Source organism: Sorex fumeus, unplaced genomic scaffold (genome assembly GCF_029834395.1).
Source record: "Sorex fumeus unplaced genomic scaffold, SorFum_2.1 ptg000061l, whole genome shotgun sequence".
Lineage (NCBI taxonomy): Eukaryota > Metazoa > Chordata > Mammalia > Eulipotyphla > Soricidae > Sorex > Sorex fumeus.
In genome coordinates, this window is record NW_026606118.1 from 39,117,164 (window position 1) to 39,142,923 (window position 25,760).

The 25,760-nt window shown below is 34.4% G+C and overlaps 1 protein-coding gene across 3 annotated transcripts in view; it reads right to left on the reverse strand.

Moving 5' to 3' along the window:
- The window catches only part of RSPO3 (R-spondin 3), an 87,022-nt gene that overhangs the window by 41,534 nt on the left and 19,728 nt on the right, over positions 1-25,760 (reverse strand). For all 3 annotated transcript variants that reach the window (XM_056126093.1, XM_056126094.1, XM_056126092.1), the window contains exons 2-4: positions 12,294-12,485; positions 10,655-10,801; positions 5,910-6,107 (exon numbers count right to left, since the gene is read on the reverse strand). In XM_056126093.1, coding sequence (XP_055982068.1) covers positions 5,910-6,107; positions 10,655-10,801; positions 12,294-12,485 — 537 coding nt within the window. The remainder of the gene's footprint in view (positions 1-5,909; positions 6,108-10,654; positions 10,802-12,293; positions 12,486-25,760) is intronic.

Sequence of the window (25,760 nt, forward strand, 5' to 3'; positions counted from 1 at the left end):
TTGATTTAATTCTTCACAGATAATATTAGAATTGGTGGGTGAAAAATGAAAAAATGTATGTGGATAAAGGGCTAGAGTGCATGCAAGTTCCCAAGTTCAATCCCTGATACAGTAAGGTCCTCTGAGCACCACAGGTACAGCACTAACATCCCAGAGGACAACCAGACTGAGGCCTCCAGTTCCCTAAGTTTTGCTTGGGACTTTATCTCTAGCCCATGCCTGGAAAAAATAAAAAAAAAAAAACCCTACAAGTTAAGTAATAATGCAAAAGAGAAAAAAGAAACGTACTCATACAAACCTGGAGATAGGAGACGAGAGAGCATGACTGAAAATGATTTGCAGATGAACCACATTTTAATGAGATTTTTAGAAGTGCTACCCTCTTCAAAACAACTAACATATTGTTGTTTTGTGTTGTTGTCTTGTTGTTTTCTGACTTGTTCTTAAAAACCCAATATTTGAAGTAGATTGGTATATACAAACTCTAATTTTTCTAACAGCAACAATCAAACTCTAAGTTTACTTGGAGGATTTATAAAATACAAAGAGAAAAACTAAATTATTTATATTAGGTTGAAAATTTCTGTGAGCTTGAACTGTATGAAGCAAATATTTAGTTATCAATGACCTACCCCAAAAGATAATTGCATATTGTTTAGCCTAATAGACGGGAGGGCTATAGTCAAGTCATTAGTGGCTGTAGCCATGTAATTAGTCTGGCTAAAGAAAAAAAGTAGTAATTCAACACTGACAAGCATCTCTACTGACCACAATAAATGCAAAATTGGGCCTAGCTTTTAAGAGGACATACCTATATTATATTAATGTAGCACCATAGCACTGTACATTAATTGTTCATCAATTTGCTCGAGCAGGCCCAGTAACATCTCCATTGTGAGACTTGTTACTGTATTTGGCATATCCAATACATCACGGGTAGCTTGCCAGGCTTTGCCGTGAGGGCACAATGCTTTCGGTAGTTTGCCGGGCTCTCCGAGAGGGGCAGAGAAATCCAACCTGGGTCGACCCGGTTGGCCGCGTGCAAGGCAAACGTCCTACCCGCTGTGCTATTGCTCCAGCCCTATTACATTAATATAATATACATATATTATATAAAGCAATATTCTTCTAAAAGTGAAACGTGCTATTTGTTGCAATGGGGTACTAAACATTTTAGACACTGCTATTTTTGATCAGGTATGGGAATATTTTAAATTAAAAGAAAATTAATTTTAACAAAATTGATCATTATCTTTCTATTGGGGAGCAAATATCTCTCCTCTGTTATACCATGTTGTTCTTATTCTCCAGACTTTTGATCAGGTTTTCATTGGTGGTGACTTGTCTTCCTCTCCAGAGTTTAAATAAATAACTCATATTAGTAGGGACTGACTAGACCCCAAGAAGATAAAAAAAGAGAGATTGTTGAATGTATCCCAAGATCTTATCCTTAGCACTATTAGTAGATACTTTTGGTTGTTGTCAGTCCTGTGCACTGTGGGATATTTACCACTAGATGCCACTAGTATCTTCTTTCTTCTTTCTCCAAATCCTGATAATCTGAAGTGTCCTCTTGGGAGCAAAATCATGCCTGGTTGAGAGTAACAGTCTCTAATGCCTTTATTTCTTTTTCTTTTTGGTTGAAATTCTAAAGAATGATAGATTTATTGAGGTAAAATGATTTATGACTATAAATATTTGTATTTCTTAGGGGTACAATATACACCATGCCCACAAACAAATTGCCAGTAACCATCCTCCAGAGTCAATCTGATTATCCCTATGACTCCACCTTGCTCCCTTAAAATAACGACTGTTGTTATCTGATTCTTAAGAGTTGTTTCAGAAGATATTGGCTATTCCCTCATTTTGTTTCTTTATATGCCACATATGAATGGAGATCGTCAAATATTTGTTCTTCCGACATTGCTTAACATGATATTCTTCAGTTCTAGCCATAATATAGCAAAAAGAAAGATTTCATCTCTTCTTATAGTTGTCTACACACTGCAACCTTTTCATCCACTCACTTGAATTGCCTTATAGATCTTGGTTAATATAAATAAGGCTGCAATAAACATAGGTATGTATGTAGCTTTTTGAATTACGAACTTTTTGTTTTGGGGATGTCTAGGAGTGGAATGCTTGATCACATGATACATATTTTTATGATATTTTTTGAGAAATATCCACCATATTTTTCTTTAGTTTAATTTCTCTTTTATCTCAGTTCTGTACTTTCTTGAATTTTCTACAATCTGTGTCAAAGTACTGAGTGGGTTTTAGGAAAGAGCAGAGAATTCACAACTTCCTGAGTTTCAACAGGATAAGTACCTATATTCTACTGTACATGAGTTGATGGTAGAGAAAAAAATACCCTAATTCTATTGGAATTTTATAATATTGAGCTGATGAATTAATTTGGATATTGATGAATGTTAACTGTGTCTGGGCTACATATGTGTTTTGAATTTGAGTGAATGTTTAATATATAGCCTTCTTTTAGAAAACTCAACTATTTATCACCAGCAAGCTATGAAAAATATGAGGCAATTAAAAGAAACAAATCTAGTAAAAAACAGACCCCTATATTTGCTTGACTATTAAAAACTGAGTTTCCTATAAGTTTAAATATAGTACATCCTGATCCATTATGAATCTTTTTTCCCTTTTTATTTTTAATCCCAAGATCATGATTTGGGATAAAAAATCATGTATTATGCAATTATTTAGTATCCTCTTTATGCAATTAGTCAAAGATCTCATCCTTAGACACTTGCCTTAAAATCATATAGCTATTAGAAATTCCTTAGAGGAATGTACCAATGTATGAGAAACATGTTTGGTGATCTTACTTCCTTAGTCCCCTCTCCTTCTCCCCAATAAATAACAAAATTCACCCTTTTGTCTGATGTGCAGACTCTGTGCAAGCTCATGCAACTCACACACACGTACATTTCTTTGTCAAGTTTCACTTTTCCTTAACTAGGATTGTTGCACCCAGTGTCAATCAAAATAGCCAGTGAATATAAGTTGAGAATCATTAGAAGATCATTTTCTACATTTTCACTTGCTTTTTTCATTTTAAGTACTGTTTTTCTGCTTGGTTTTGGTTTGGGTTCCATTCTCAGTGGGACTCTAGAAGTAGTTTCAGGAATTTTCTTAAGGTAATTTCTTATAGTGCCCAGGGAATAGGGGCCATTCAGGGCTGGGCATGGTAACAAGGATTTCTACATACAAATCACGCACACTATTTCTTTGAGACATCTCCCAGCCCTCAAATACTGTTTGCCTAAAAGAGATTCTTTGTAATCTATCAACAATTGCAAATAACTCTAGAGTATAGAAAAGTAGGATTAATCATGTCTTTATATAACTTTATTATATTTATCTTTATAAATATATGTCAAAATTGAGTAACAAGAATAAATGTTAGTATTTTGATATAATAATTGACATAATGATATACACAGAGGTCGCAATGACTTTTTATTTAGTGTGTTTCTTTTCTTTTCTTTCTTGGGTTGGGAGGACACCTAAAAGTTCTTAGGGGTTACACCTGGCTGTGTGCTCAGGAGTGATCCTTGATGGTACTCAGGGGTTATCAAACCCTGGCCACCTGCATGCAAAGCATACTCTTAATCTATTGAGCTATCTCTCTGGCCTTCTACTTGGTTTCTTTATATTTAAATAAGATATTTGGTAAGCTGCTATAAATAGAAATAAAGAAAAATTATATGTTTAGATATTAGAGAATGAAGCAAGAGATGATTTTCAAAACTTTCCAGGTCACTGAAAAAAAATTGTCACATGTAGAAATCAAGAAAGAAGATTAGATAGAAGTGGGACAAAATCTGGAATTTAATAGTAAGTATTATCCACATGTCTTACTTAGCAAGTAATGTGTTTATCTAATGTGAAAAATAAGTCAACTAAATTTTCCTAATTATTCATATTTCTCTTTATAGAGTGTCATGTCACTATATTTAACTCTGTTAATAAATAAAAGGACGAGAGAAATTTTCAAGCTAAACTTATATCATAGGTAAGTATTTTAAATTTAGTATGGCATTATTTATCTACCTGCAACTAACTTTAATGTCAGATATTTTCAATGTTAATATTTAAATCTCATCAAAATACATTAAAAGACTATATCATGAAATAAAAGAAAAAAATAAAATAAATAAAATAAAAAATAAAATAAAATTAAATTAATTTTTTATTGAATAAAATTTTCTTCACTTTGATTTTAAGAGGAAAATAGAATGCTAATTTACTAATCCCCAAAATTAGTATGAATGAAGACCACATGTAACTCATTAAAAAATAAATAAGTAAATGTACAGTTATGGGAGCTTACCAACAAGCAGAATGATGAAATATTTGATTTTCAAATCCAACTTTTAAAAATATATGATGTTTTAAATTAATTGATTAAAAAATGCAGAACATTTTTAACTAGCCAACTTTCAGTCTTTAAGTCTAATTTTAACTAAAAACCTCCTTTAAATTTACCAAAGATTTGAAGTTCCCCTCTAAGGTGAGCCTTGTCTTCAAGAATTCTATCACATTCAACCACCTATTTATTAATGGAGACCATAAGCATTGCACATTCTGATGATAGCTAATGTTTTTGGTTTAGTGATAATTATTTTGCAAAGTGCAGGGGATCCAAATTTCTTGAATGGTTAAGTGTGTGCAGCACCCTCTTTTGTGTTCTCATTAAATTTCGTTCACACACCTCCAATGTCCCTTACTAAGAGATATTATGATTATCTATTTAAACATTTCAATGACCCCATTGCACTTGACAAAATAGATAATATCTATTTAATAGAGAAGTCTCAGAGCTCATCACTATGTGTGACCATAAAGTAAGGAATCAATAAAACTATGTGGAATGAATAAATGAATCAATGAGTTAATGAATAAATGAAATATATGGAGGAAGTCCAACTATAGAGGTAGCCAAACTTTCTTCAGGGTGCAATTAATCTGAAAGGTTCTCTCACTGGCTTACCAGAGAATATAAATAGTTACATAAGGCTGCAAAACAAATTTATAGTAAGGGGTGCTGAAGACATTAGTGATGACAACATAAACGTTGTATTTGAAAAGTCTACAATTTCAGATCTCCTAAGTAGAATTTTAATTACCCTAAGGATCACATTCAGTGGTAACTTTAGCATTTACAGGACTTCCAAATAAACTCTGACTTAGCTACTTAATATTTACCAAAAAAATCAGTAATGTGGTGTACAAAGGTAATATACATAAAAAAATTGGAAAAATGTCATAAATACTTGTAATAAAATATGACTTCAGACATTTAATTTAAGTATAAGACCAATACTAAAAATATGTGTCAAAAAATCATGGTTATACTCTTGTGTACTAATTTTACCTTAGCAAACAAATAATTACAACATATATCAGGTTATACATTTAAAAACTTTTGTGTAGTCTTTGAAATATTTTTAGCTATGAAAACTTGCAGTCTAGTCACAGTACTTTTTTTATATGAGATGCAAAAATCAGTAAGTTGATGGCCAAATGCAGTAGATCCTGTGTTTATAAGATTTCCCAAGAGTTTTCCATATACTAGGAAGGTGGATGATAGGAGAAATATGGCCCCAAAGAAAAAACAAGGCTTAAATGCTTATAACACAGCCTCCTTCATCAGGATTCAATTAGCACACTTCTTTCATAGTTTAAAATTCTGATATAAGGCTCCATTTAAAAAGAACCACATCTGTGTTCTGTCATTTGCAGCCAACATATTCTTTGGTATACTTCTTAGGGATTTAGACACAGTAATATTGCTAAAGATTTCTTAAGAAAGAAAAATGAGATCTCCATCAAAGGACAAAGATTCAATTGAACACATTGTGTTAGTATGATTGTACCTCTTTCTCCTTTCTGACACTTCTTTCTTTGCACTGTACACTTTCTTGTCTCACTGGTGGGAGGACACAGGTTACCCTTGGCTGAGGGATGCTGTATTATTTCTCGGACCCGTGTTTCAGTCCCTCTTTTGAAGCCACATGTTTTTCCTTTCTTCATGCATGGACTCCAAGGACTCCATTCACTGATCTCACAGTGCACTGAAACAGAACATCAGAAACAGCCTTAGCTGGTTCCCCAATGCTGTCACGACTGTTAAATAAACAACAAGGTTTTGCTTCCATCAGTACTTGCCCAAGTTCTGAGCAGAACTTCTGCAAAACAAGAATGGGTAAGTTGACTTAAAAGTAAAACAAACAGGAAAAAAACAGGAACATAGTGTGTTCAGGTTTTTTTTTTTTTTAATTCCTTATCAGGTACACTAATTCTTTCATTAGGTTTAGTTTTTGCTCTAAATTTAATTAGCCAGGCAGACATAGAATTGTTTACCATTGACCAATATTTCACGATTTCTAAAGCACTTTTAAATGAAAGATTGGTACTAATTATATATAACTTGACAAGATAGTTGTTAATATGTGCTAGAGAACTGACTCATAGCAAATCTGGAAGGGTTGCTAAAACAGAATGCTCAACCTCACTCCAAAAATTTCTGATTTCATTGTTTTAGAGTTTTAGAGGCCTAAGATTTTTGCATTTATAGCTATATCTGTTATGTTGATTTGCAGGTACTGGGAAATACTTTGAGAACGTTTGTGCTAGAGAAGGATTAATCAAATATTAAATTGAGATCTTGGGTCTATTCTTAATTGCCTTTACTATATGTGCTTTGGGAGACCTATATATTGTTGTTTATTAATGGGTCTGTTTCAGGTATATAGGATTAGTTCTAAGCAAATTCAAAATCAACTTCAGGTCTTACTCCAAGCTAGTTATTTCTAAAGTGAACTGCTTGATTTTTTAAGAACTGATGCACATTTAAAAAACTTTTTAAAGGAGATTTTTTCAATTTTTCTGATATGTATTCATTTCTAATTTCTCTTTAAATTAGTTTTTGAGGTCTCAACATATTTTTTGCCCTTCTAATGAAAATAAATATGTGAAAGCTGTTATCACATATACCTATATCCAAGAATACTTCTTAAACTTTCAGTGACAGTTACAGCTGCCACAGTAACTCTTTCAGATAATATGATTCTAGTTGGGTAGAAGGTCCCAATAACTTCCATACTCATTTCTTATTTAAAGAATTCTTAATTTAAAAGCAATGACTACCTTCCAGTCTAATGAAAGAAAACAAATATTTTAGAAATATAAGTCCACTAAACACATATTTTTCCATATTATTTTTATTCACCTTTAAATATCTGAATGCAATATAGTTAAATGAAATTATTAGATAAGTGGATTTAACTTTTTTGAACTTAAATGACCTTTATTGAATCATTTTCTAAATAATCTTCACCCTGATTTGTGCCGTTATTATTTTGGTAAAGACAGAACAGCCAGTCGTTTAATGACTGTCGCCAACTAAAGATTCATTTCTCAACTTGATATTAATTATTAAACAGCAGTGTATTTTTAGAACATTCAAATAAAAGCACATTCAGGAAATCAAGTAGGAAAATTTAAAAACATGAGCTGTCACTTTGGCTTGTATTTAATGCTAAAACTACAAGGACACCATTAGAAATATTTACATAATGTGGATGTTACCAGAACTTCAGGGTTTCTTTTTATAATAATAAAGGTCATTTAGGCAAATGGATGCCTAGTTTTCAGAATAAATAGACGAAAAATTTGCAGCATAGGTATCTGTTAGTCTTTAGTGGAGTGATGAGTAGTTCTAAGTATAAAACTCTAGTTGCAATCTTTGTCAATTTTATTGAGAAAAAAGGTAGGCAAAAAAATCAAAATAAATGAGATCAAGGTAGTTCATAAGCTATAAAAGATTATACAGTAAAAAAGTTTGACAAGAGGAGAATTTTTAAAACAAAATAATTTAGAATAAACCTATGATGATGATGTTAAAAAATTTATTGAATAATGAAACGTTAGAAAATAGCTCAAAGAGACACATATGGTGGTGCTCAGGGCTATTCCCAGCTTGGTGCTCAGGACTTGTTCTTGGATGGTGCTTGGGGAACTGTGCAATGCTGGATACCAAACTTAGATCTTGTAAGTACAAATCACATGCTTCATTCACTTGAGCCTTTTCTCTGTTGGAAAACTTTAAGTATTTACTAAGGAAATAAGGTTTAAAAAAGTAATGAGATCCCAGTCCCTTAGAAATGCTCATCCTGTCAGTCTGAATACTATGAAAAGAATTTTTGCTTTGGGAAAAAAATTAAACTAGATATATCACAACAAAGATCCTTAAAGTACTTATGTGATCTTGAATTCTTGCTGACTAACTGCACGATCCCATAGAGATTAAAGCCAGGGCATGTTCCTTGATTCTTAAATGTTTGTAGTTAGATATCATCCCTCTGTGACTACTTCAGCAAGGTCATACATATGCAAGGAGCAATGAGGATTAAAGAAGAGGATTCAGAAAAGAAAAAGTTATCTGGAACACAAGATGTGAGAAATATATCCTACAAAATTGAATTCTGTGGCTATTATTAATTTGATAAAATAGTTGACCTGCCAGTCATGGAGCATGGTGGATATATTCTAATAATTTTTTTAACACTATTCAATATCAGAATAGGTTTTCACTCTATGACTTCTCTTCTTTGTAAAATCTGGGTAACTAATAACTCACACAGTGTGGATTTCAACAAAGAGAGTAATACAATCTTCAAGCTCTTGGGTGAGCAAAAGAGAACAGAGTCAAGATACTAATTATAGCATTCACTGTAACTCACAGTGCATCCTTGGGATCATCATTTTAGCTCTCATTTTCATATCTGTTAAAGGAATAGGCTTTACTGTTTCTTCGTGATAATCAAACAGGTCATCATTTTTTAAAAAAATAAAACTCTGTGCCAAGCCTGCAGGCTTGCCTCCCACAATGTTTGTGGGCTGGACACCACATGATAGCAGACATTCCTTTTGGAGCAAACAACAAGAGCCTGATCTGAACAAAACTTGCTAATTCGTGTTATTACTGTCTTTGAAGTTATTAGTACCTACGGGTTCAATTCAAAAGCATCTGATTCACTTCATAACCTGTATTTGCTAGCCCCTATTCCAAATTATTAAAAAGTCTTACTTTGATTGTGTTAAGAAATAGTCTCTCTCTTAGAAGTATAAGTTATCAACACGTCCAAGTAACTAACCAAATAGCAGCAGCTGATGAATATGCTCTCTGATTTAAAAAAAATAACTAAGTGTTATTAAAATACATTTGATATGGTCTTTTAAGGATGGAATGTAGTACTTTCAAAAATTAAGAAAAAATACCTTTATTTCTTGGATACAGAAATACCATAAACTTCCTGAAGCTCCTCAAGAATATCTGTCCTTGTATATTCCACAGCATTGTTTCCTATTTATCCCACAACTTAAGAACTTAAATCATTTGCCTTTGGTGTCTGCAAAGTGATGAGATCAAAGTGCTTTCTCCTGTACTTTTACCCTATTCTTCAGCTGTGTTTTTCCTAACAACAACAAAAAAGGAGTGAACAAAGATAGCTGTGAACTTTTTGGAGTCTGTTATTTTCCAGATGTTTCTACAACTATCTTTAAAATATCATCTATCTTTTTCCGACAAACGTAATTAAGAAACAAATGTTCTCTGGTGGACCCGAAATGGTTAAATCTCCACTTACAGTTGTTCCTTCATCACTGTAGTTTCTAATGGATCTGTCTGCTAGAACCCCAGGGGAGTCCTGGAGACTATCTTGTACTGAATCAGAAGGACATTTGTGTGCATATGCCAACATGAGTGCAGCATCAAAGGTTCTCCTAGCTCTTGCCCAGGGGATTTTGAGATTTAGTATGCTGTTTTCTCTTTTGGTTTAGCATCTGTTAACCAAGTGTTCATCAAACTTGTAGCTGTAGTAGCTGTACAACATTGAAAAGAGGGAAAATGTAGCCTGACAGTGATCTGTTATTTAGACAAACAACTTGTCTGAGGGACCTCCCCTCCAGGAAACTCAGCCTGCAATTAATCAGACCCCGGACTATGTCCTTCTGTCAAATTGAGTAAGTCCAAAATCCTTTCCTTGTTTCTGAATACCTGGGCAGGCAGGGCATTTTAGCAAAGCAGCATAAGAGAAAAATGTGAGATTTTTAACTGTATCAGTTCCAGTTTGGCAGGTTTTTGTTCCATGGAGGCAATGTTGATGAACTCTAGCAAGAGACTATGTTTTCACACCTTGGAAAATAACTTTAGTCACTGTATAACATTAGATTTTAAGAGTTTTGTGAAACCATCACCCTGAGGTATAAATTTAGTTCAAGATCAAAGTTATAACTCTAGTTTAAATAAATATACGTATTTCTAATATAATACTATATGAAAAACATTAAATGATATAAATAAATCGGCAATGATAAGAAAAGTGAAAACACTTGTTGGCAGTCCCTATGATAATCCAACACTAAAAAAAGGCACTGAATTATATCAAGGTACATGATTGGCAAAAGCATAGACTACCATTAGGAAAAAAGGTTAGCTGAGCAAAAAGGACAGTCCCTTGGATTCTTGTGATGGAGGTCTTTGAAAGCATTTCCATTGAGTTAAGCTTTATCATTTAAGGATTTCTCAACCCTTTAACATTCTAGAGCTCTTCCTTACCAATACTGATGCACTCCATGGTATGGTTATTGGCTTCCAACCCTTCTGGGCAATTGTCAAGGCACTTTCCAAGGTGTAAGTAAAATCCACTTTTACACTTTGTGCAGAAATTTTTGTTGAAACAAGTATCACAGTCAGCTTTGCATTCTGAAAAAGGAAAAAAAGAGAAATAAATATGCTTTCATTATTTTTATCTAATGGTGATTGGTTCAATTTTACAGGCTTTCAAAACAAGAACATGCAACTTTTTGTCAAATAGTTGGAATTCAAAACTATTTTGTCTGGATGAATTAAATATTTCCTCCTTAATAATTTATTTGCTGTACATCAATCATTGATCTCAAAATCATTGTTCTGAGTTCTCTACAAAAAAACACTTGGCAATATATCTACTGTCAAGGATGTTCATAATACTAGTATTTATTTGCATCAAATGATACTGAAAATGATGCATCATCAGAACTTTAGCATCTTGTACAAGGTATTATCTTTGTGTTTTTTTTTTTGAGTACTATTCATGGATCAACTATTGTCTGACTTTCCATTATGTACCAAATGCTGTTGTATATATGTGATAGTGGTGCACAAAGGAGAAATAAGACCCCAGCTCCACAAAGCTTATATTTTAAAGGGGAAAAATAAGAAAAAATAATAGTTTTATATGGTGATAGTAGTAGGTCAGTCTACATATATTTTATAAAATTAAATCATGTAACCCATATATTAATCCAGTGAAGGAACCCATCTTTTAGAGGAGAAAAAACTAGGTTCTGAATTTATTATGCTCTTAGTCCAAAATCAAAGAAGAGCTCGGATCCACAGTTATAAGTGCCCTGGGAAAACATTTTAACAGTAAAAGATAAGTAAAAACTTTGGATATGGGTAGTAAGGAGGGCAGATTTATTATTTTGTATGAGATGGTCATGTAATATCTTTCTGAAAGGATGGAAGAAAGTAGGATCTAAATGAAGAGAGCGAGCTAGCAAAAGGTGTGGCAAAAATATTTCCTAACAGTCAGAAGATGGAGTGTAGACCATAAATGCAAAGGCCTTGAGATGGGACGATCTTGAACTGAGGCCAGTGAAATTGGTGAAAAGCAGATGAAGAGCAGTCATAGGAGGCAAATGTAGAGACAGGCCAGGAATGATGTTTCCTAAGCTCCTATCTTGAAAAGTTACTTGGTCTACTTACTTCATGGGCACTAAACTTTCAGGGTTCAGATGAGAGACAATGAGAAAGTGCCTTTAAACACAGTTGATAAATGTTTCAACTAATCTACTGAAATCCTAATTGAAGCTAAAATTGCTAATTGATTTTTAAGTTAGTAAATGCCCAGATTTAGGAATGGGGATGGAAACTTAGATGACACTGAAGCTTGCAATTATAGGCTCCAGAAGTGGCAATGAATGCATGTGTTCTCAGTTTTTGCATTAATAACAATAACAACGATAATGATAAAGTTTTCATATGTGTTCAACAATTTTCTGTCCTTAGGGATAACTACAGGTTAGCCTAATTATTAGGTCAATGTTATTTTCCTATCACAAAATGTTGATGATCACAGATATGTAAGAAACCATTTCAAATCTGGAAAGCCCCCAAGGATGAGATAAAAACATAATTTTATGTAGGCACTTACTTGTACACTTATTTATATCTGGATATCGAGTTCCATAATATCCACTTGGACATGAAGAGAGACACACTCCTATCTGCTTCATGCCAATTCTTTCCAGAACAAAAAATAGTCTGGGCTTACATGACAAACATCCGTTGTAATCTGAACACGTTGCACAGCCTCCTTGGCAGCCTTGACTGACGTTAGGATGCACTGAAGGGAGAAATGTAGAACAACAAAGGTTAAATCATCAATATGGAAGTTAAATGTCATTTACTGAGTAGAAAATACATTGTCTTTCATTACACTTCGATTTTGTAGTAATGGTTGAACAAGTTGATATTTTTGCCCATCTTTTTCTGTGACCTCCTATTTCTCTTTAACGTACACATGTATTGTTCTTCACTTCAGTGCATTTAAAATTTAAGCATCAAATATTAAAATATATTGCCTCAAACTATCTGCAGATCATGTAACAGGAAAAAATATCCAAGTGCATATGTAGTGAAATATTCTCATTGAACTAGCACCCAGGGTGAATGAAGAATGGATAATTTTCATGTGATTTAAATCAATACATGTTAATTTTAAGTTTCATTTGTGTAGCAAAAAATACACAGGTCTCATAACCTTCAACAAGATGATATGATAACATATCATGAGACTTAATGAATAAAGATTCTTCTTTCTTAACGAGTAAGGATTTTTCTCTTCTAGGATATCTTTTTCCAAATATGGTCTGTTAGAGAATACAATTTTGCTCTTTGATTCTATGCAAACTGATGCTGAAGCTATGCAGTTAATCACATACTATCTTTCCCCAAAATATTTATTTTCATTCAAGTTTAATGTTTATCAGTTCAAACTGATATAATGGTAAAATCTTAGCATTATCTTATCTCACTAGTATTTCCATGTGGAGTGATAGAATGAGAGTACACATGTGAGCATAAAAATTTATGTTCAATATTTTGTCTTTCAGAGAGATAAATGTTAGTGTTTTGGGGTTCTCATCTTGCATGTCTTTAGTTAAATATATATTTAATGAGGAGGTGACTAGTTCATAGTAAGGAAAACTGCTACACATACTTCTCAGAATTTTAAGTTTTCTAAAGAATCATGAATGTCTTTTGTGAAGCAACTGACTAGCTGCTGAGAAGGTTTAAGGAAACATGTGGAACACTGATGCTTATTTGAGGTTACATAATGTTAAGACTTTTTATAGTGATTCATTTGTCATTGACATCTATTGTGAGCTGATGGAAAATTGTTAAGGCATATCTCCCACACTGATGCCCTTAACGATGGTTGTGATTTCCTTCCTAATGTATTCTTGGTTGAATACATTAGCATTATTTTCCTTGCAGGAAACAAAAGAGGAAACCTCTGATCCCGATGAGAGTAAAACTTCATGAAAAGAAGCACATATAAATCCCAATACATTTATCACTTCGATTTTCTTGTGGTTGGAGGGAAAGACTCTAATGCACCTTCGGTATTATTAATTATATCTTTCTTTAATGTTTTGTTATTTCTAAGTTTTTTTTAACGGCAAAAATAGATCCCACTAGGCTTAGTAAGAAAGGTAGCTTCTACTCGAACTGCCTTACCAGGGGGGTGTATGGGTTAGTTACAGAGAGGTCATTTGGTTGACCAGCATCTTCCGCCTAGAGGAAAGTATCTCTGAATCAGCCACAGGAACCACAAGCAGCTCATTCTCATTCCAAGACGCTTTGTAAATAAACTGAGGAAATGTGCGGGGGAAGGGAAGTCTGCTTTTCCTGTATATGCTCTTATGTGGGGTGGGGCGGTCATATAAAGTGGCACAGGAGGTTTAGATATTATAGGACCTGGGGGACTTGTAAGTGAAAACTGTTTTCCAAGTTACAAGACTCTGTGCCAGTAACAGCATTAGAGACTTACAGAAAATGTGTGCATATTTTTACATGGAAGGACCCAAAAAGATGGGGGGGAGGGTTGGGCAGCAAAGACAATTTCATGTGTTCAGAATCTGATTGATCCGTTTCAAAAATGTCTTGTATAGGTAAATATCTGTAAAACATTTTCATTAGAACTGTCTATAAAAACGTAGACCTCAGCATGAAAGAAAGTCACTCCAAACCCAGGTTCTTAAGTGTAATATACATATAACAGTTTAAATGCAGATGAGTTGAGTTGGTCCATGCCAATCTATATTCGCTGAAAGGCAGGTGCTCAAAGTAAACACACAATTTTAACTTAAGGACTCTGAAATTTTTAAAAATTGCGATAAAATTTTAAACAGATCAGTTACAAAATTAAATGATTCATATGTTCAGTCTCAAAAATTTAAAACTTGTATTAAAATAATTCTAATTAAAAAATGGATTTGGTGGTTCTGAAATGTCTAGTGGAGATATTTGTCTAAGCGGGGCTGAAGCGATAGCAGAGTGGGTAGGGCGTTTGCCTTGCAGGCAGCCAACATGGCCGACCCGAGTTCGATTCCTCCACCCCTCTCTGAGAGCCCGGCAAACAACCGAGAGTATCTCGCCGGCACGCCAAAGTCTGGTAAGCTCCCGGTGACATATTCGATATGCCAAACACAGTAACAACAGGTCTCACGATGGAGACGTTACTGGGCCCGCTCAAGCAAATCGATGAACAACGGGAGGACTGTGATCATCTTAATGCTCAATGGGTAAACGTTCCTTGTAACTCTGAAACATACCAGAACACCTTTCTCAGTTTTCTCTCTCTGGACCAGAGTGATAGTACTGTGGATAAGGCACTTGCCTTGCATGTAGTCAAACCGAGTCTGATTCCCCAGCATCCCATATTATTGCCTAAACATCAATGAGAGTGACCCCTGAGCACAAAGCATAGGAATAAACCCTCTGCAACATCAAGTATGGCCCAAAAACTGGAAAAAAAAACCCCAAAAAACAAAACAAAAAACCCTCTCTAGAACTTTCACTGATGAAATGTATCACAATGATTTTCATGACTGTGCCATAATCATTCTTTTTACTTGATTTGTTTTCATACTTTGATTTTTTAAACAAGAGCTTTTAACTAAATAAAATTTTGAAATAGTATAGAAGGCAAAGTTTTCTTAACTGGCTAAGAAAATTTCTGTTTATTTTTAATCAAATTTTTAAAAAATATGCACAAGCTGTACTTGCAGAAAGGTTCAAGTACTATGCTTAAGTGGAAAGTGAAAAATATTGAGATTCTGAAGTTCAGATTCTGTGATCCCAGATTTTTAAAGTAGTGAAATGAATGCCTTCTTGAGTTTTGTAGAAGGATCACTGAAATTATACAGTATTACACAACTGATACAAATTTCCCAAACTTCATCTTAAGGCAAGAGCTCTTTACTTTTTATATGAAAACCACAGAAAAATTTAGTCTGGATGGACCGTTAAAACCATTTCAGGCTGAAAATCTTATGATTCTGAGATAGAAAATAGAAGTCTTCTTTATCTTTCTTCCTCCTCCCCCCATTCTAATAACTTGATTTTGATTTCTGATCCTTATTTTTTGAACAAATGCTTTTGTAGAGTGATAGGGAAATTTCATAGAATATCCAATGCTTCAACCTAATCTTAGAAAATCAGCTAAAATCACCAGATAATGGTCAATATGGTGGGGATAGTGAATGGAACACCGTAATTGCCCACATCAATGATACATGCATGAGTTAGATGCAATTAATACACATACAATGGTTAAAATAAAAAATCTGTGAAGTACCAAGAAGATTGGAAGCATAAGAAAGATCTTAATTCTGAAACTCTTTGGGTAAGTGAGGAAACCAAACCTCTCTAGAGCAAATGCTTGTCATACAAAGAAACTAAGTTAGATACATAGCACTACATGATTCTTGAGCACTATCAGATTTAAACTTGGTGACTTCAGGGCACTGCTGTGTCTGACTTTAGGTGTTCACCAAGACCTCACTGTATGTTCAAGTTTTGCTGAGTATACCCTTATAAAAATGAAAACAAATAATGTGACTTTTTATGGGCTATGTCAAGAAAATCATTCTATGGGTATAGTTTTTTTCAGACTGGTGAATATAAATACATTTGTATTAGAAAGGTAACTCTCCTGATGGCATGGAATATAGAAGATTAATGTAGTGGTCAAGGCAAAATACAGATGATAGCTTGACATATACCTAGGCTAATGTAATATATAGAGAAGGAATGTTTATTCCAAGGATATATAGAAAATACATAACAATCAAATATGGTGATCTACTGAATGTAGAATGAACAAGAAAAAAAGATTTGACATTGAGTTTCTAGATCCAGCCATTAAACAGAGAGGATATCAATATGTGGGATGTAAAAGTTTTCAGTCAAATAATTGGGGCATGACTGTAGCACTGTAGCACTGTCCTCCCTTTGTTCATCGATTTGTTGGAGCAGGCACCAGTAACGTTTCCATTGTGAGACTTGTTACTGTTTTTGGCATATTGAATACACCATGGGGAGCTTGCCAGGCTCTGCTGTGCAGGTGAGGTACTCTCAGTAGCTTGCCAGACTCTCCGAGAGGGGTAGAAAAATCAAACCCGGGTTGGCCTTGTGCAAGGCAAACGCCCTACTGCTGTGCTATGGCTCCAGCCCTGGTGTATGAAATATGGAATAAAAAGGTCTAAAATGTAAATACAGATTGTAATAAGATCTTGAAGATTTGATGAGATACTCAGAAAGTGATATTTAATAGAATATTTTAATTGATATTTAATTAAATATTTAATTAAATATTTAATTGGGATGGTTACATCTCCAACAAATTGTGAGACTTGTTGTCACTGTTTTTTTGGCATATCAAATAGGTCATGGGGAGCTTGCCAGGCTTTGCCGTGCAGGCGAGATACTCTCAGTAGCTTGTCGGGCTCTTTGAGAGGGCGGAGGAATCGAACCCGGGTTGGCCGCGTGCAAGGCAAATGCCTTACCCACTGTGCTATCACTCCAGCCCTATTAATAGTACACAAATCACAAAGTATCAGTCAGTAAAATTGTTTTAAAAAAGCATTGTTAGTTAATTTAAAGAATACTGTGTGTGTTTCTGCTTTCAAAGAATACTTACAGAAAGTTAAATTACCTGTGGTAACTGATGCTAGAGAAGGCAGAAGTTATTACAATGATCTATTCTGAAATGTCAAACTAAGAATAAAAGATGTGCTGTGAATTGCTTCATACATAGTGAGTTTAGAATAAAAGTTATAACGTAGATGATTTTTATTAGGTACTAATTTCTCTACACGTAGCTAAAGTTTAGAAGGTTGAGTGTGTAGATAGAAGTTGAAAAATGGAATTTTGACCTTGTGATTATAAGTGTGTTAAAGTTAAGGTAAAATTGGTAGTTTTTCCTTGAATTTGAGAGAGTAAAATATCTTATTCTACTTCAAAGCTAAGTATGAAAATGACTAGATATTAATGCATAACATAAAATTTTCTTGTTTACTGTCAACATTCCCTAAATAATTTCAATTTCTTTAACTATTAAGCAAACTTTCCTACTATTTGCTAATTTTGTGATTTTTTTCCCTTTTTTTTCTGCCACACCCGGCAATGCTCAGGACTGACTCCTGATTCCTTATGCAGGGGTCACACCTGAAGGGATTTAGGGGACCATAGGTGGTGCGAAGTATTAACCTGGTGTAAGGTAAGCACTTTATCTGTTGTACTATCTCTTCAGTCTTGAGAATGAATGTTTCTCACTTGTTTATTTGATAATTGTCAGACTTCTACAACCATTTGAGCAAGGTGAAAGTATTAGATTTAGAAAGAGAAATATATACAATAGGTAAAGGTAAAGGCCCTCCCGTTGATCGTCGATTTGCTCGAGTGGGCCCAGTAATGTCTCCATTGGAGACTTTGTTGTTACTGTGTTTGGCATATCGAATACATCACGGGGAGCTTGCCGGGCTCTCCAAGAGGGGCGGAGGAATCGAACTCGGGTCGGCCCTGTTGGCTGCTTGTAAGGCGAACGCCCTACCGCTGTGCTATCGCTCCAGCCCAATAACTGTCTAAAATGAATGCAGTAATTTATTATTATACAGCATGCTTTTGTATTCTTAAGTGATTCCATTTATGTAAACATCTACTTGGTCTTCTACTATTATATTTTACAGTAATTTGTTGAAAGTGACATAGGTTAATATATAAAGCCATATTTGATATTTCTATTTTCAACCTTTTATCATTTGAATTTTAATAAACCAATTCTAAACATCAAAGTGAATTAAAATTCACCAATACAACTTAAATGTATACATGTGTGTCCATATACATCTACATGGACATATCACACACATTCTATTTAATATATTATCAAAGTAAATAGTATAGAGGTTAATTGATCTGATGCAGTTAATTTAACAGAATGTGCTATTTTTCTGGTCCCATTGAGTTAAATTTTAATAACCTAAAATGTGTGCCCATACCAATGGTCTCACAAAATTTCTAACAATATTAAATAGGAATGTATCCACCAGCTGCTGAATATGACCATTTAGGGTCCCACCATTATTATGTGGGGGAAGATAACTGTTTTTAATGGAAAGCATTTCTTTAAGAAATTGGAAAATCTATCCTTTTCTCTTACTGAATAACAATTTCTTGGAGGGAGTCTAATATTTATATTCTATAAATACTTTAAAATAAAACCACAGCAATAAAACAGGCCTAACATTAAGTAGCAATTAACTAGATTTTCCACTAAACTCAAGCCAGCCCAAAATATTAAGAAAATGGCTAGCAAATGATAGCAGATGTAGAGTTCCTGAAATCTAAGATAAAATGTATATTTTGTAGCTAGAGGTCAACTTGGTTATCAATACTTCTACTATTCACAAACTACAAAATTAGCAATAGAAATAAAAGATAAAGTAGGCACCATTTTTGCAACTATGATTGAGGTTCTGAACTGTAATATGTGTCTAACATTAGACACGATGTAGAAAATGCAACAGTTAAACAAAACATTCAGTTCCCAATTTCTTACAATCCACTAATAGTCAAATAAACATAATGAAATGATTAAAGGTTGTGATGAATGTGCAAAGGAAATAAACAGATAGTTAAGACAGATGTAGCTCTGTGGAAATACACTGTTTTTCTTTTTCTTTTTGGAGGGGCACACCTGACAATGCTCAGGAATTACTCTTGATGTGCTCAGTGGACCATATGGGATTCCAGGAATTCAACCTGGATTGGCCACGTGCAAGACAAACTCCGTGCTTACTATTGCTCTGGCCCTTTTACACAGCTCCTTTTTACACAGAAGTTGGGGCAGGCTCCTTTAGGAAGGCTCCTTTTTTGCTGAGAACAGGAGAAGAAGGAGGAGTCGGTTATGAAAACCTTATTGAGAGTATTCCAAATGGAGCATCAGAAAGTGCAGTTTTGAAGGTTATGAGAAATAAGCAGTCATAAGGAGCAGCAGGAAAGGAATTATTGAAGGCTACACTACTATAAATGAAGAGAAAAGGTTAGAGTAGGTTGGAACCTACTCCTAATGACCTTTGAAAATAGCCGAGATTTTATTCCAATTGCACATAGACTACATTGCTAATTAGATATCAAAGGTAAAGGAAAACATATTTTGCCTGATAGTTAATCATTTACTTTTAGTTTATTTTGGGGTGGGGGTGGATGATGGAACAGATCCAGCATTTTGTATTCCATACAGACATGCTCTCTATTTTTTTAATAGTAGAGTTTTCTAGTTCACCTCTTGGGAATTTACATTCAGAGCTCAATCTTTGAAAAGACTGTGCATGTTAGCCTAGATTATCTACTTGTCCTTTACTGTTATGCATATTTTAATTTATTCCTTCTTTTATCGATGTTCTGGAGGCCTTTTAAATTTTCATTGTGGTTTAAAATGTTTATTTCAGGACAAAGAGATAGCTCAGAGGGCCAAGTGTATCCTGTGCATGCTAGAGGTTCAGGTTTCATCCATGACATCACACGATACCCTGGGCATTGCCAGAAGTAACCCCTCAGCATGGAGCCAAAAATGACCCTGGAGCATTGTGAAATATGGCCCCCCAATACAAAAGATAGAAGTAATAAAATAGCTAAAAATTAATTATTTTTTACTAGTTTGTGTGGGGGTAATGATTTGCTTAAAAACAGGAAAGTTATGAAAGTTTGGTTTTATCAGGTCATAAGAATAAAGAATGAAAATAAAAAGTCATGCAATCATGCATTTTTTTTGTATTTTTCTGAATTCTTGACATTTGCAAAGGATATAACACTATTGTGTTGGCAATAATATATCTTTGATTTTAGAATCTCAAACTTTAGAGTTTTAGCCTCTTAGAGAATTTAAAACCTAGGGGTTAATTAAAAAATTGATTCTTCATAAGCTTAGAAACCTTAGTTATTTTCCAAGAATGACCTGTTGTTTTTTGACATCAACACTGTGACAATATGACCTATTGTTGATTCTGGTGCTTAAACTGTAATAGAAAAGCACTTATGCAATAAAAACAATACTTTCCTCCTCCCTGTAACCACAAACAGAAAATCTATGCCCCCTATTATGGGTGTAAAATGAAAGGTGCTTTAAATAAAATAAAAGCATCTCTAGCTGTTGCTAAGTAAGGGAGGAACACTTCCCCTTCTCCAACTGGCTGTTTTTTGACAAAAAAGGTGTGAATAGGGGGTAACAGACACCCAAATTCCACAGAAAGCCAGGAACTGTTGATGAGTTAGTGGGTGGTTAAGAGCAGGATTTTTTTTGTGAGACAGATTCAATGGTGTTCCTCCAACGGTAGTAATCATTATGTGTTCTGGTTTGGCTGAGAGAGTCATTCCCCTGCCACCCTTTTAGAGGGAGAATCAATTAGAAATTAATATAAACAGAAAGTGTGATCATTTGATGGTGATGAACTTGCATGGCTCTGATTTCATAACTATTCACTTTACATTTGAGAGTGAAACAAACTTCAGTTTGTGCTTAAACACAAGCTCCACTTTGTTATATTATGAACAAACTCAAATCTTCCTGCCACATAGTATATGGCATACTAAAGTAGTATATGCTCTGGCTAAAGCCTTAGCATAAACAAATAGTAGGGATGGGGCTTGTGGTGGTGTTTTAACAGGCCCAGGAAGACGTGCAAATAGTGGGTATACCAGTAAACAACTCCAGCTTTCTGTGTCACATCTAAAATATTACTTGGAGAAAATAAATGAATTATTCTTCCAGATTCATAAGATTGTTGACAGAACAGACATGCACCTTTGTGAGAAGGATGCGTTTTTTGGTGCTTAAGGTATGTGGCTCTCTTCATTGCTGTCTCTTTCAGAAATGAGCCCCAAAGCGCACAGGGACTGCACACTGGAGGATGGACTCTGGACACGATGCAGAGCTCTGATATTTGCTAGCTGACTAACAGACATGTCTCTCTTCATTCAGCTTTTTCTTTAAACAACTATCCTGCTCAGTGTGCAGACACTGTGCAGTTACTTGGAAGCCAAGGATGAATCAAACCAAAAATATGAGTCAAGAAGTTCACAGTCTGATTCTATATTTAGACAAAATTTGCTTAATCTCTTTAAGTTTTAGGTTTTTTTCTCCACAGCATGGGAATATCTCCTTGCTACTGGGGTAGGGATATTAAGCTAGTTGATATATAAGTACATTGCACTCTCATAGGGCTGTATTCATTGCAAAGCACTATATGTAAAACATTTCATTTTGTGTTAGAATTGTTAAATGAATCCTGTGTTATCTCCATACTTTATGGGGAGTTTTAGTTGGGAGCTTTACTCAAAAATAGCTCTCTTTTAAACTTCCCAAGCAAGTGAGCTGGAGAGAGCAGATGCTATGACTTTTTTCTAACTCAAATTTAGGGAAGTTCCTTGAGAGTCCAGGGGCTTGCTAAAAGTCACCAAGTAGGGACTGCTATTTAAGGGAAGCGCCTAGAAAAAGGTATCATTGGTGGTCTCATATAACAGTCAAAGCAAGAAGTCCTCTGAGAATTTAGAAGACCACTGGAGATATGAAACTGCCTGAACAGAGGTAAGGCACACCACAGAAATGATATCAGTCTGTCTTGTACAGAGTACCTGAAATTCTACCCTAGTGGTTCTAAAACTACATTGTGTGTAAAATTACCTGAAGAAATTTTAATAGTGCACATAAAAAGGTTTCACTCAAAATATTCTGATTCAGAAACAAAAAGGTGGGCCTACGTAGTTGCATTTATGACGAATACCCCAGATATATGTAATGCACATGACACTAATACCACAATGCGTATCACTTCATTGCCATCATCAGAAATAAGTATATATATATATATATATATATATTACTAAAAATACTCTTCAAGGAACTGAGAGGCAAAATATGGTCTCTGACAGAAGAAGCTTTAAAATTCAGTTAGCATAACAGTTTCTTATAATCTAAGGGCCATAATAGAAGGATCACATATTTAGTTCAATTCATGTTGGATAACATTGGGTTGTCCTTGCTTCTCCCACAGGGAGCTTAGGTTTATTGAGTTACTCCCAAAATAGTGCCCCTGAGACATACCCAATACTGTAGCACTGTCATCCCGTTGTTCATTGATTTGCTCGAGCGGGCACCAGTAATGTCTCACAACAAATTGTGAGACTTGTTATGACTATGATTGTGCTATAAGGGAGAGAGATTGGACTATGCTGGGGAGGAAGAGAAATAGACTGTCTACCAATCAACCTGGTGCCCAGTTCCTGTTTCTCCATTCCCCTGATCCTTTGTCCATCCATCACCATGGGCCTGCCAGGGGACTTCTCGGGCACAGAATGCTTGGATCCCTCATGTGCCCATGCCTTTCTCTAGAAACTCAGGAACTCATATTAAAAGGCAAGAGGATTACTGACAGATAAGGCTATTGAGACAAGGGAGAGATGTAGGAATAGTTTAAATGTAATATTGAATGTTTATTTCTTGATATGTTATTTGAGATGCATGACAAAATTGGTGCAAGACATTGATAATGGAAATCCTGGGAATTTGAGCTTATTTTATAGCCCCTTTATATAGTATCTATTTAGGCAGGATTTGGCATATTAACAGGTTCAGAATCATATTTTTAGAATTATTTACATATAAACTCTCAAGAAACCACTTAAAATTTGGGAGTCTTGTTATTTTTTCTAAGATCACCTATTGTTAACAAAACTTCTTGGTGTTTTTGTTTTACTTAAATGCAAAATTTATGTTGAGGAATAGAGGGGAAAAATCTTAAGACTACATATAAGTTGGGAAAATGGTGAGCATTAATATCAGGGTAAAGTATTTAATGTGATGATACAAAGATACATCATGGTTTGTAAAACAGAGTTAGGAAAAGTTGTTCATGAATTGCACAATTGCCGAAGACAAAATTAGGGGAAAGATGCTTTTAACCAAAGAGTTCAACTATCACAACCGCACATGCATGTTTTGAGGCACAGATTCTGAGTTTCCCAAAGATACCTAGTATCATAAACTAAGCTTCATTTTTTATGGTATCAATGTTTCCTTATGTTTTCCATTTTTGATTCTTTTCTGATGTGCATTTTGGGTCAGCAGTCACTGTGGAGCCAGACCCTAGAAAGCTAGTTATGAAAATTGTCAAAATGGGGACAGAGACATCTGAGAATTATTTCTCTGGTTTTCTTTATTTCCAGCTGACTAAAACTAAGTTTTCTACAGTCCTTTGTAAATGACCACCCTAAATAGAAATCACAAAGCTGAAACTTTTTTTTTTTTACAAAAAGCAATTCTGCACAGTCCAACAGTTCATTTCTATTATACCCTAAGCAGACATATTTTTTGGAATTTCTATCACCTGAAGTTTTACTGACCCATCTGTAAGTAAGGAGCTAATTGCTGGGTTCAACTTAGCGATCTTACAGATATAATTACCTTATACATAATGTAAAATGAATATGCAATGAAACAACAAATGGTAATGTGTTTTTTTCTTATTCATTTTATATAATAATATATCACTGTCAGTATTTTTTTAATTTCTTTTAACTTATAAGGCTTATTAGGGTGGCTGTGGACTTGGAAAGTTTTGCTCAGTGTTTAAAATAAATAAATTATTTGGCCCCCTCTTCCCTTAGTCTCTCTTCCTCCAAAGATGGACTCCAGTTGAAACTTCAAAAAGAAAAAAACTTAAGTTTTCATTCATACAATTATTTTCTCTATTATACATGCCATTATTGTTTTGCCGTAAGGAGAAATTACCCATAGTAAAAACTTCATGGGAGATATATAAACATATATGAAAAATAACTGTTCATAGCCAAAGCAAACAATCATGCCCCTACCAGAAATTTGATGGTGTATTCTGCCAATTACTAGTTTGTGCTATTATACAAACATCTGTAAAGTGAGAAAAAAAACTCCTGTTCTAACTATTTAACTGGCCCTTTAAGAGTAAAATAGCACTGAGAACGTGAATACAAACTACATGATGTATGTGAATATGCTTTTGTTAATAATGAGCCTAGTGATTCTATATCAGCTTAGAACTAGATTTGAGTCTAATCATTTCCAGGAGTATAATAAGAATAGATTTGATGAGAAAATAGGCAAATGTGCTTGATGAGAGTCTCTGTAATTGTATATTTTATTTAAAAAATGTTAAATCTTTAAAATTTGTATAATTTAAAAATTGTGCTCCATTGTCATGTTATATTAGGTTGTAGTAACTTTTTAAGATTAGGATCTCATGGAGCAGGAACAGATGATATTGTGAAATAAATCTTCAGCCAGTGAAGAGATATTTTTCTTTGAAATGACCATTATTTCAGCATGTATGAAATCAGATTGCCAAAAGATCCAAAAAGTACTTATTTGGAATGTCAGGTCTTGGAGCATCTGTGTGTGACATTTGGTATTATAGAATGGTCATAGGAGTTCTATCCATTCTTGGTTCTATTGCCAAGAAACTTTGGTAAAGTCGCATATGCATTTAGCTTCTCTTTTCTTCTTTGTTAGTATGAACACAGCAGTGCATAAATTATTTTTGAGAAACCCACCTAATGATTAAAATATGTAATCCTTACATATTTTCCTTACATGTTTTTTCTCTAATATTTTCTATTTGAATAAATGACAACAATCACTATAGTGAAAACAGAGGAGATCTTTTCATTCCTATCTCCAGTCACTCTTTCTCCTGGCTTCTGTCAACTTTCCATTTTCTACCACTACTACTGCATCATTTCCCAGTGAGAATGTTCTTTTAAGAGCAATGGTTATGATCTTATCAGACTCCTGTTTTAAAAATAGTTTAAGATCCTCTCAACCCACTTTCCAAGTAACCACTTCTGTTAATTAGTCCAAGCTTTCCCTCACCCTCAGTTTTAATCTAAGGAAGAGAGCATAATACCATCTCAGCTCTCTCATTTAAATCCCCTCCAGCATGCTCTTTTAATAGGTTTAATGACTAGCCACAATAGGCAAAGTTGTACTTTAGGAAGGAAGATACAGGGAATGCTTGCT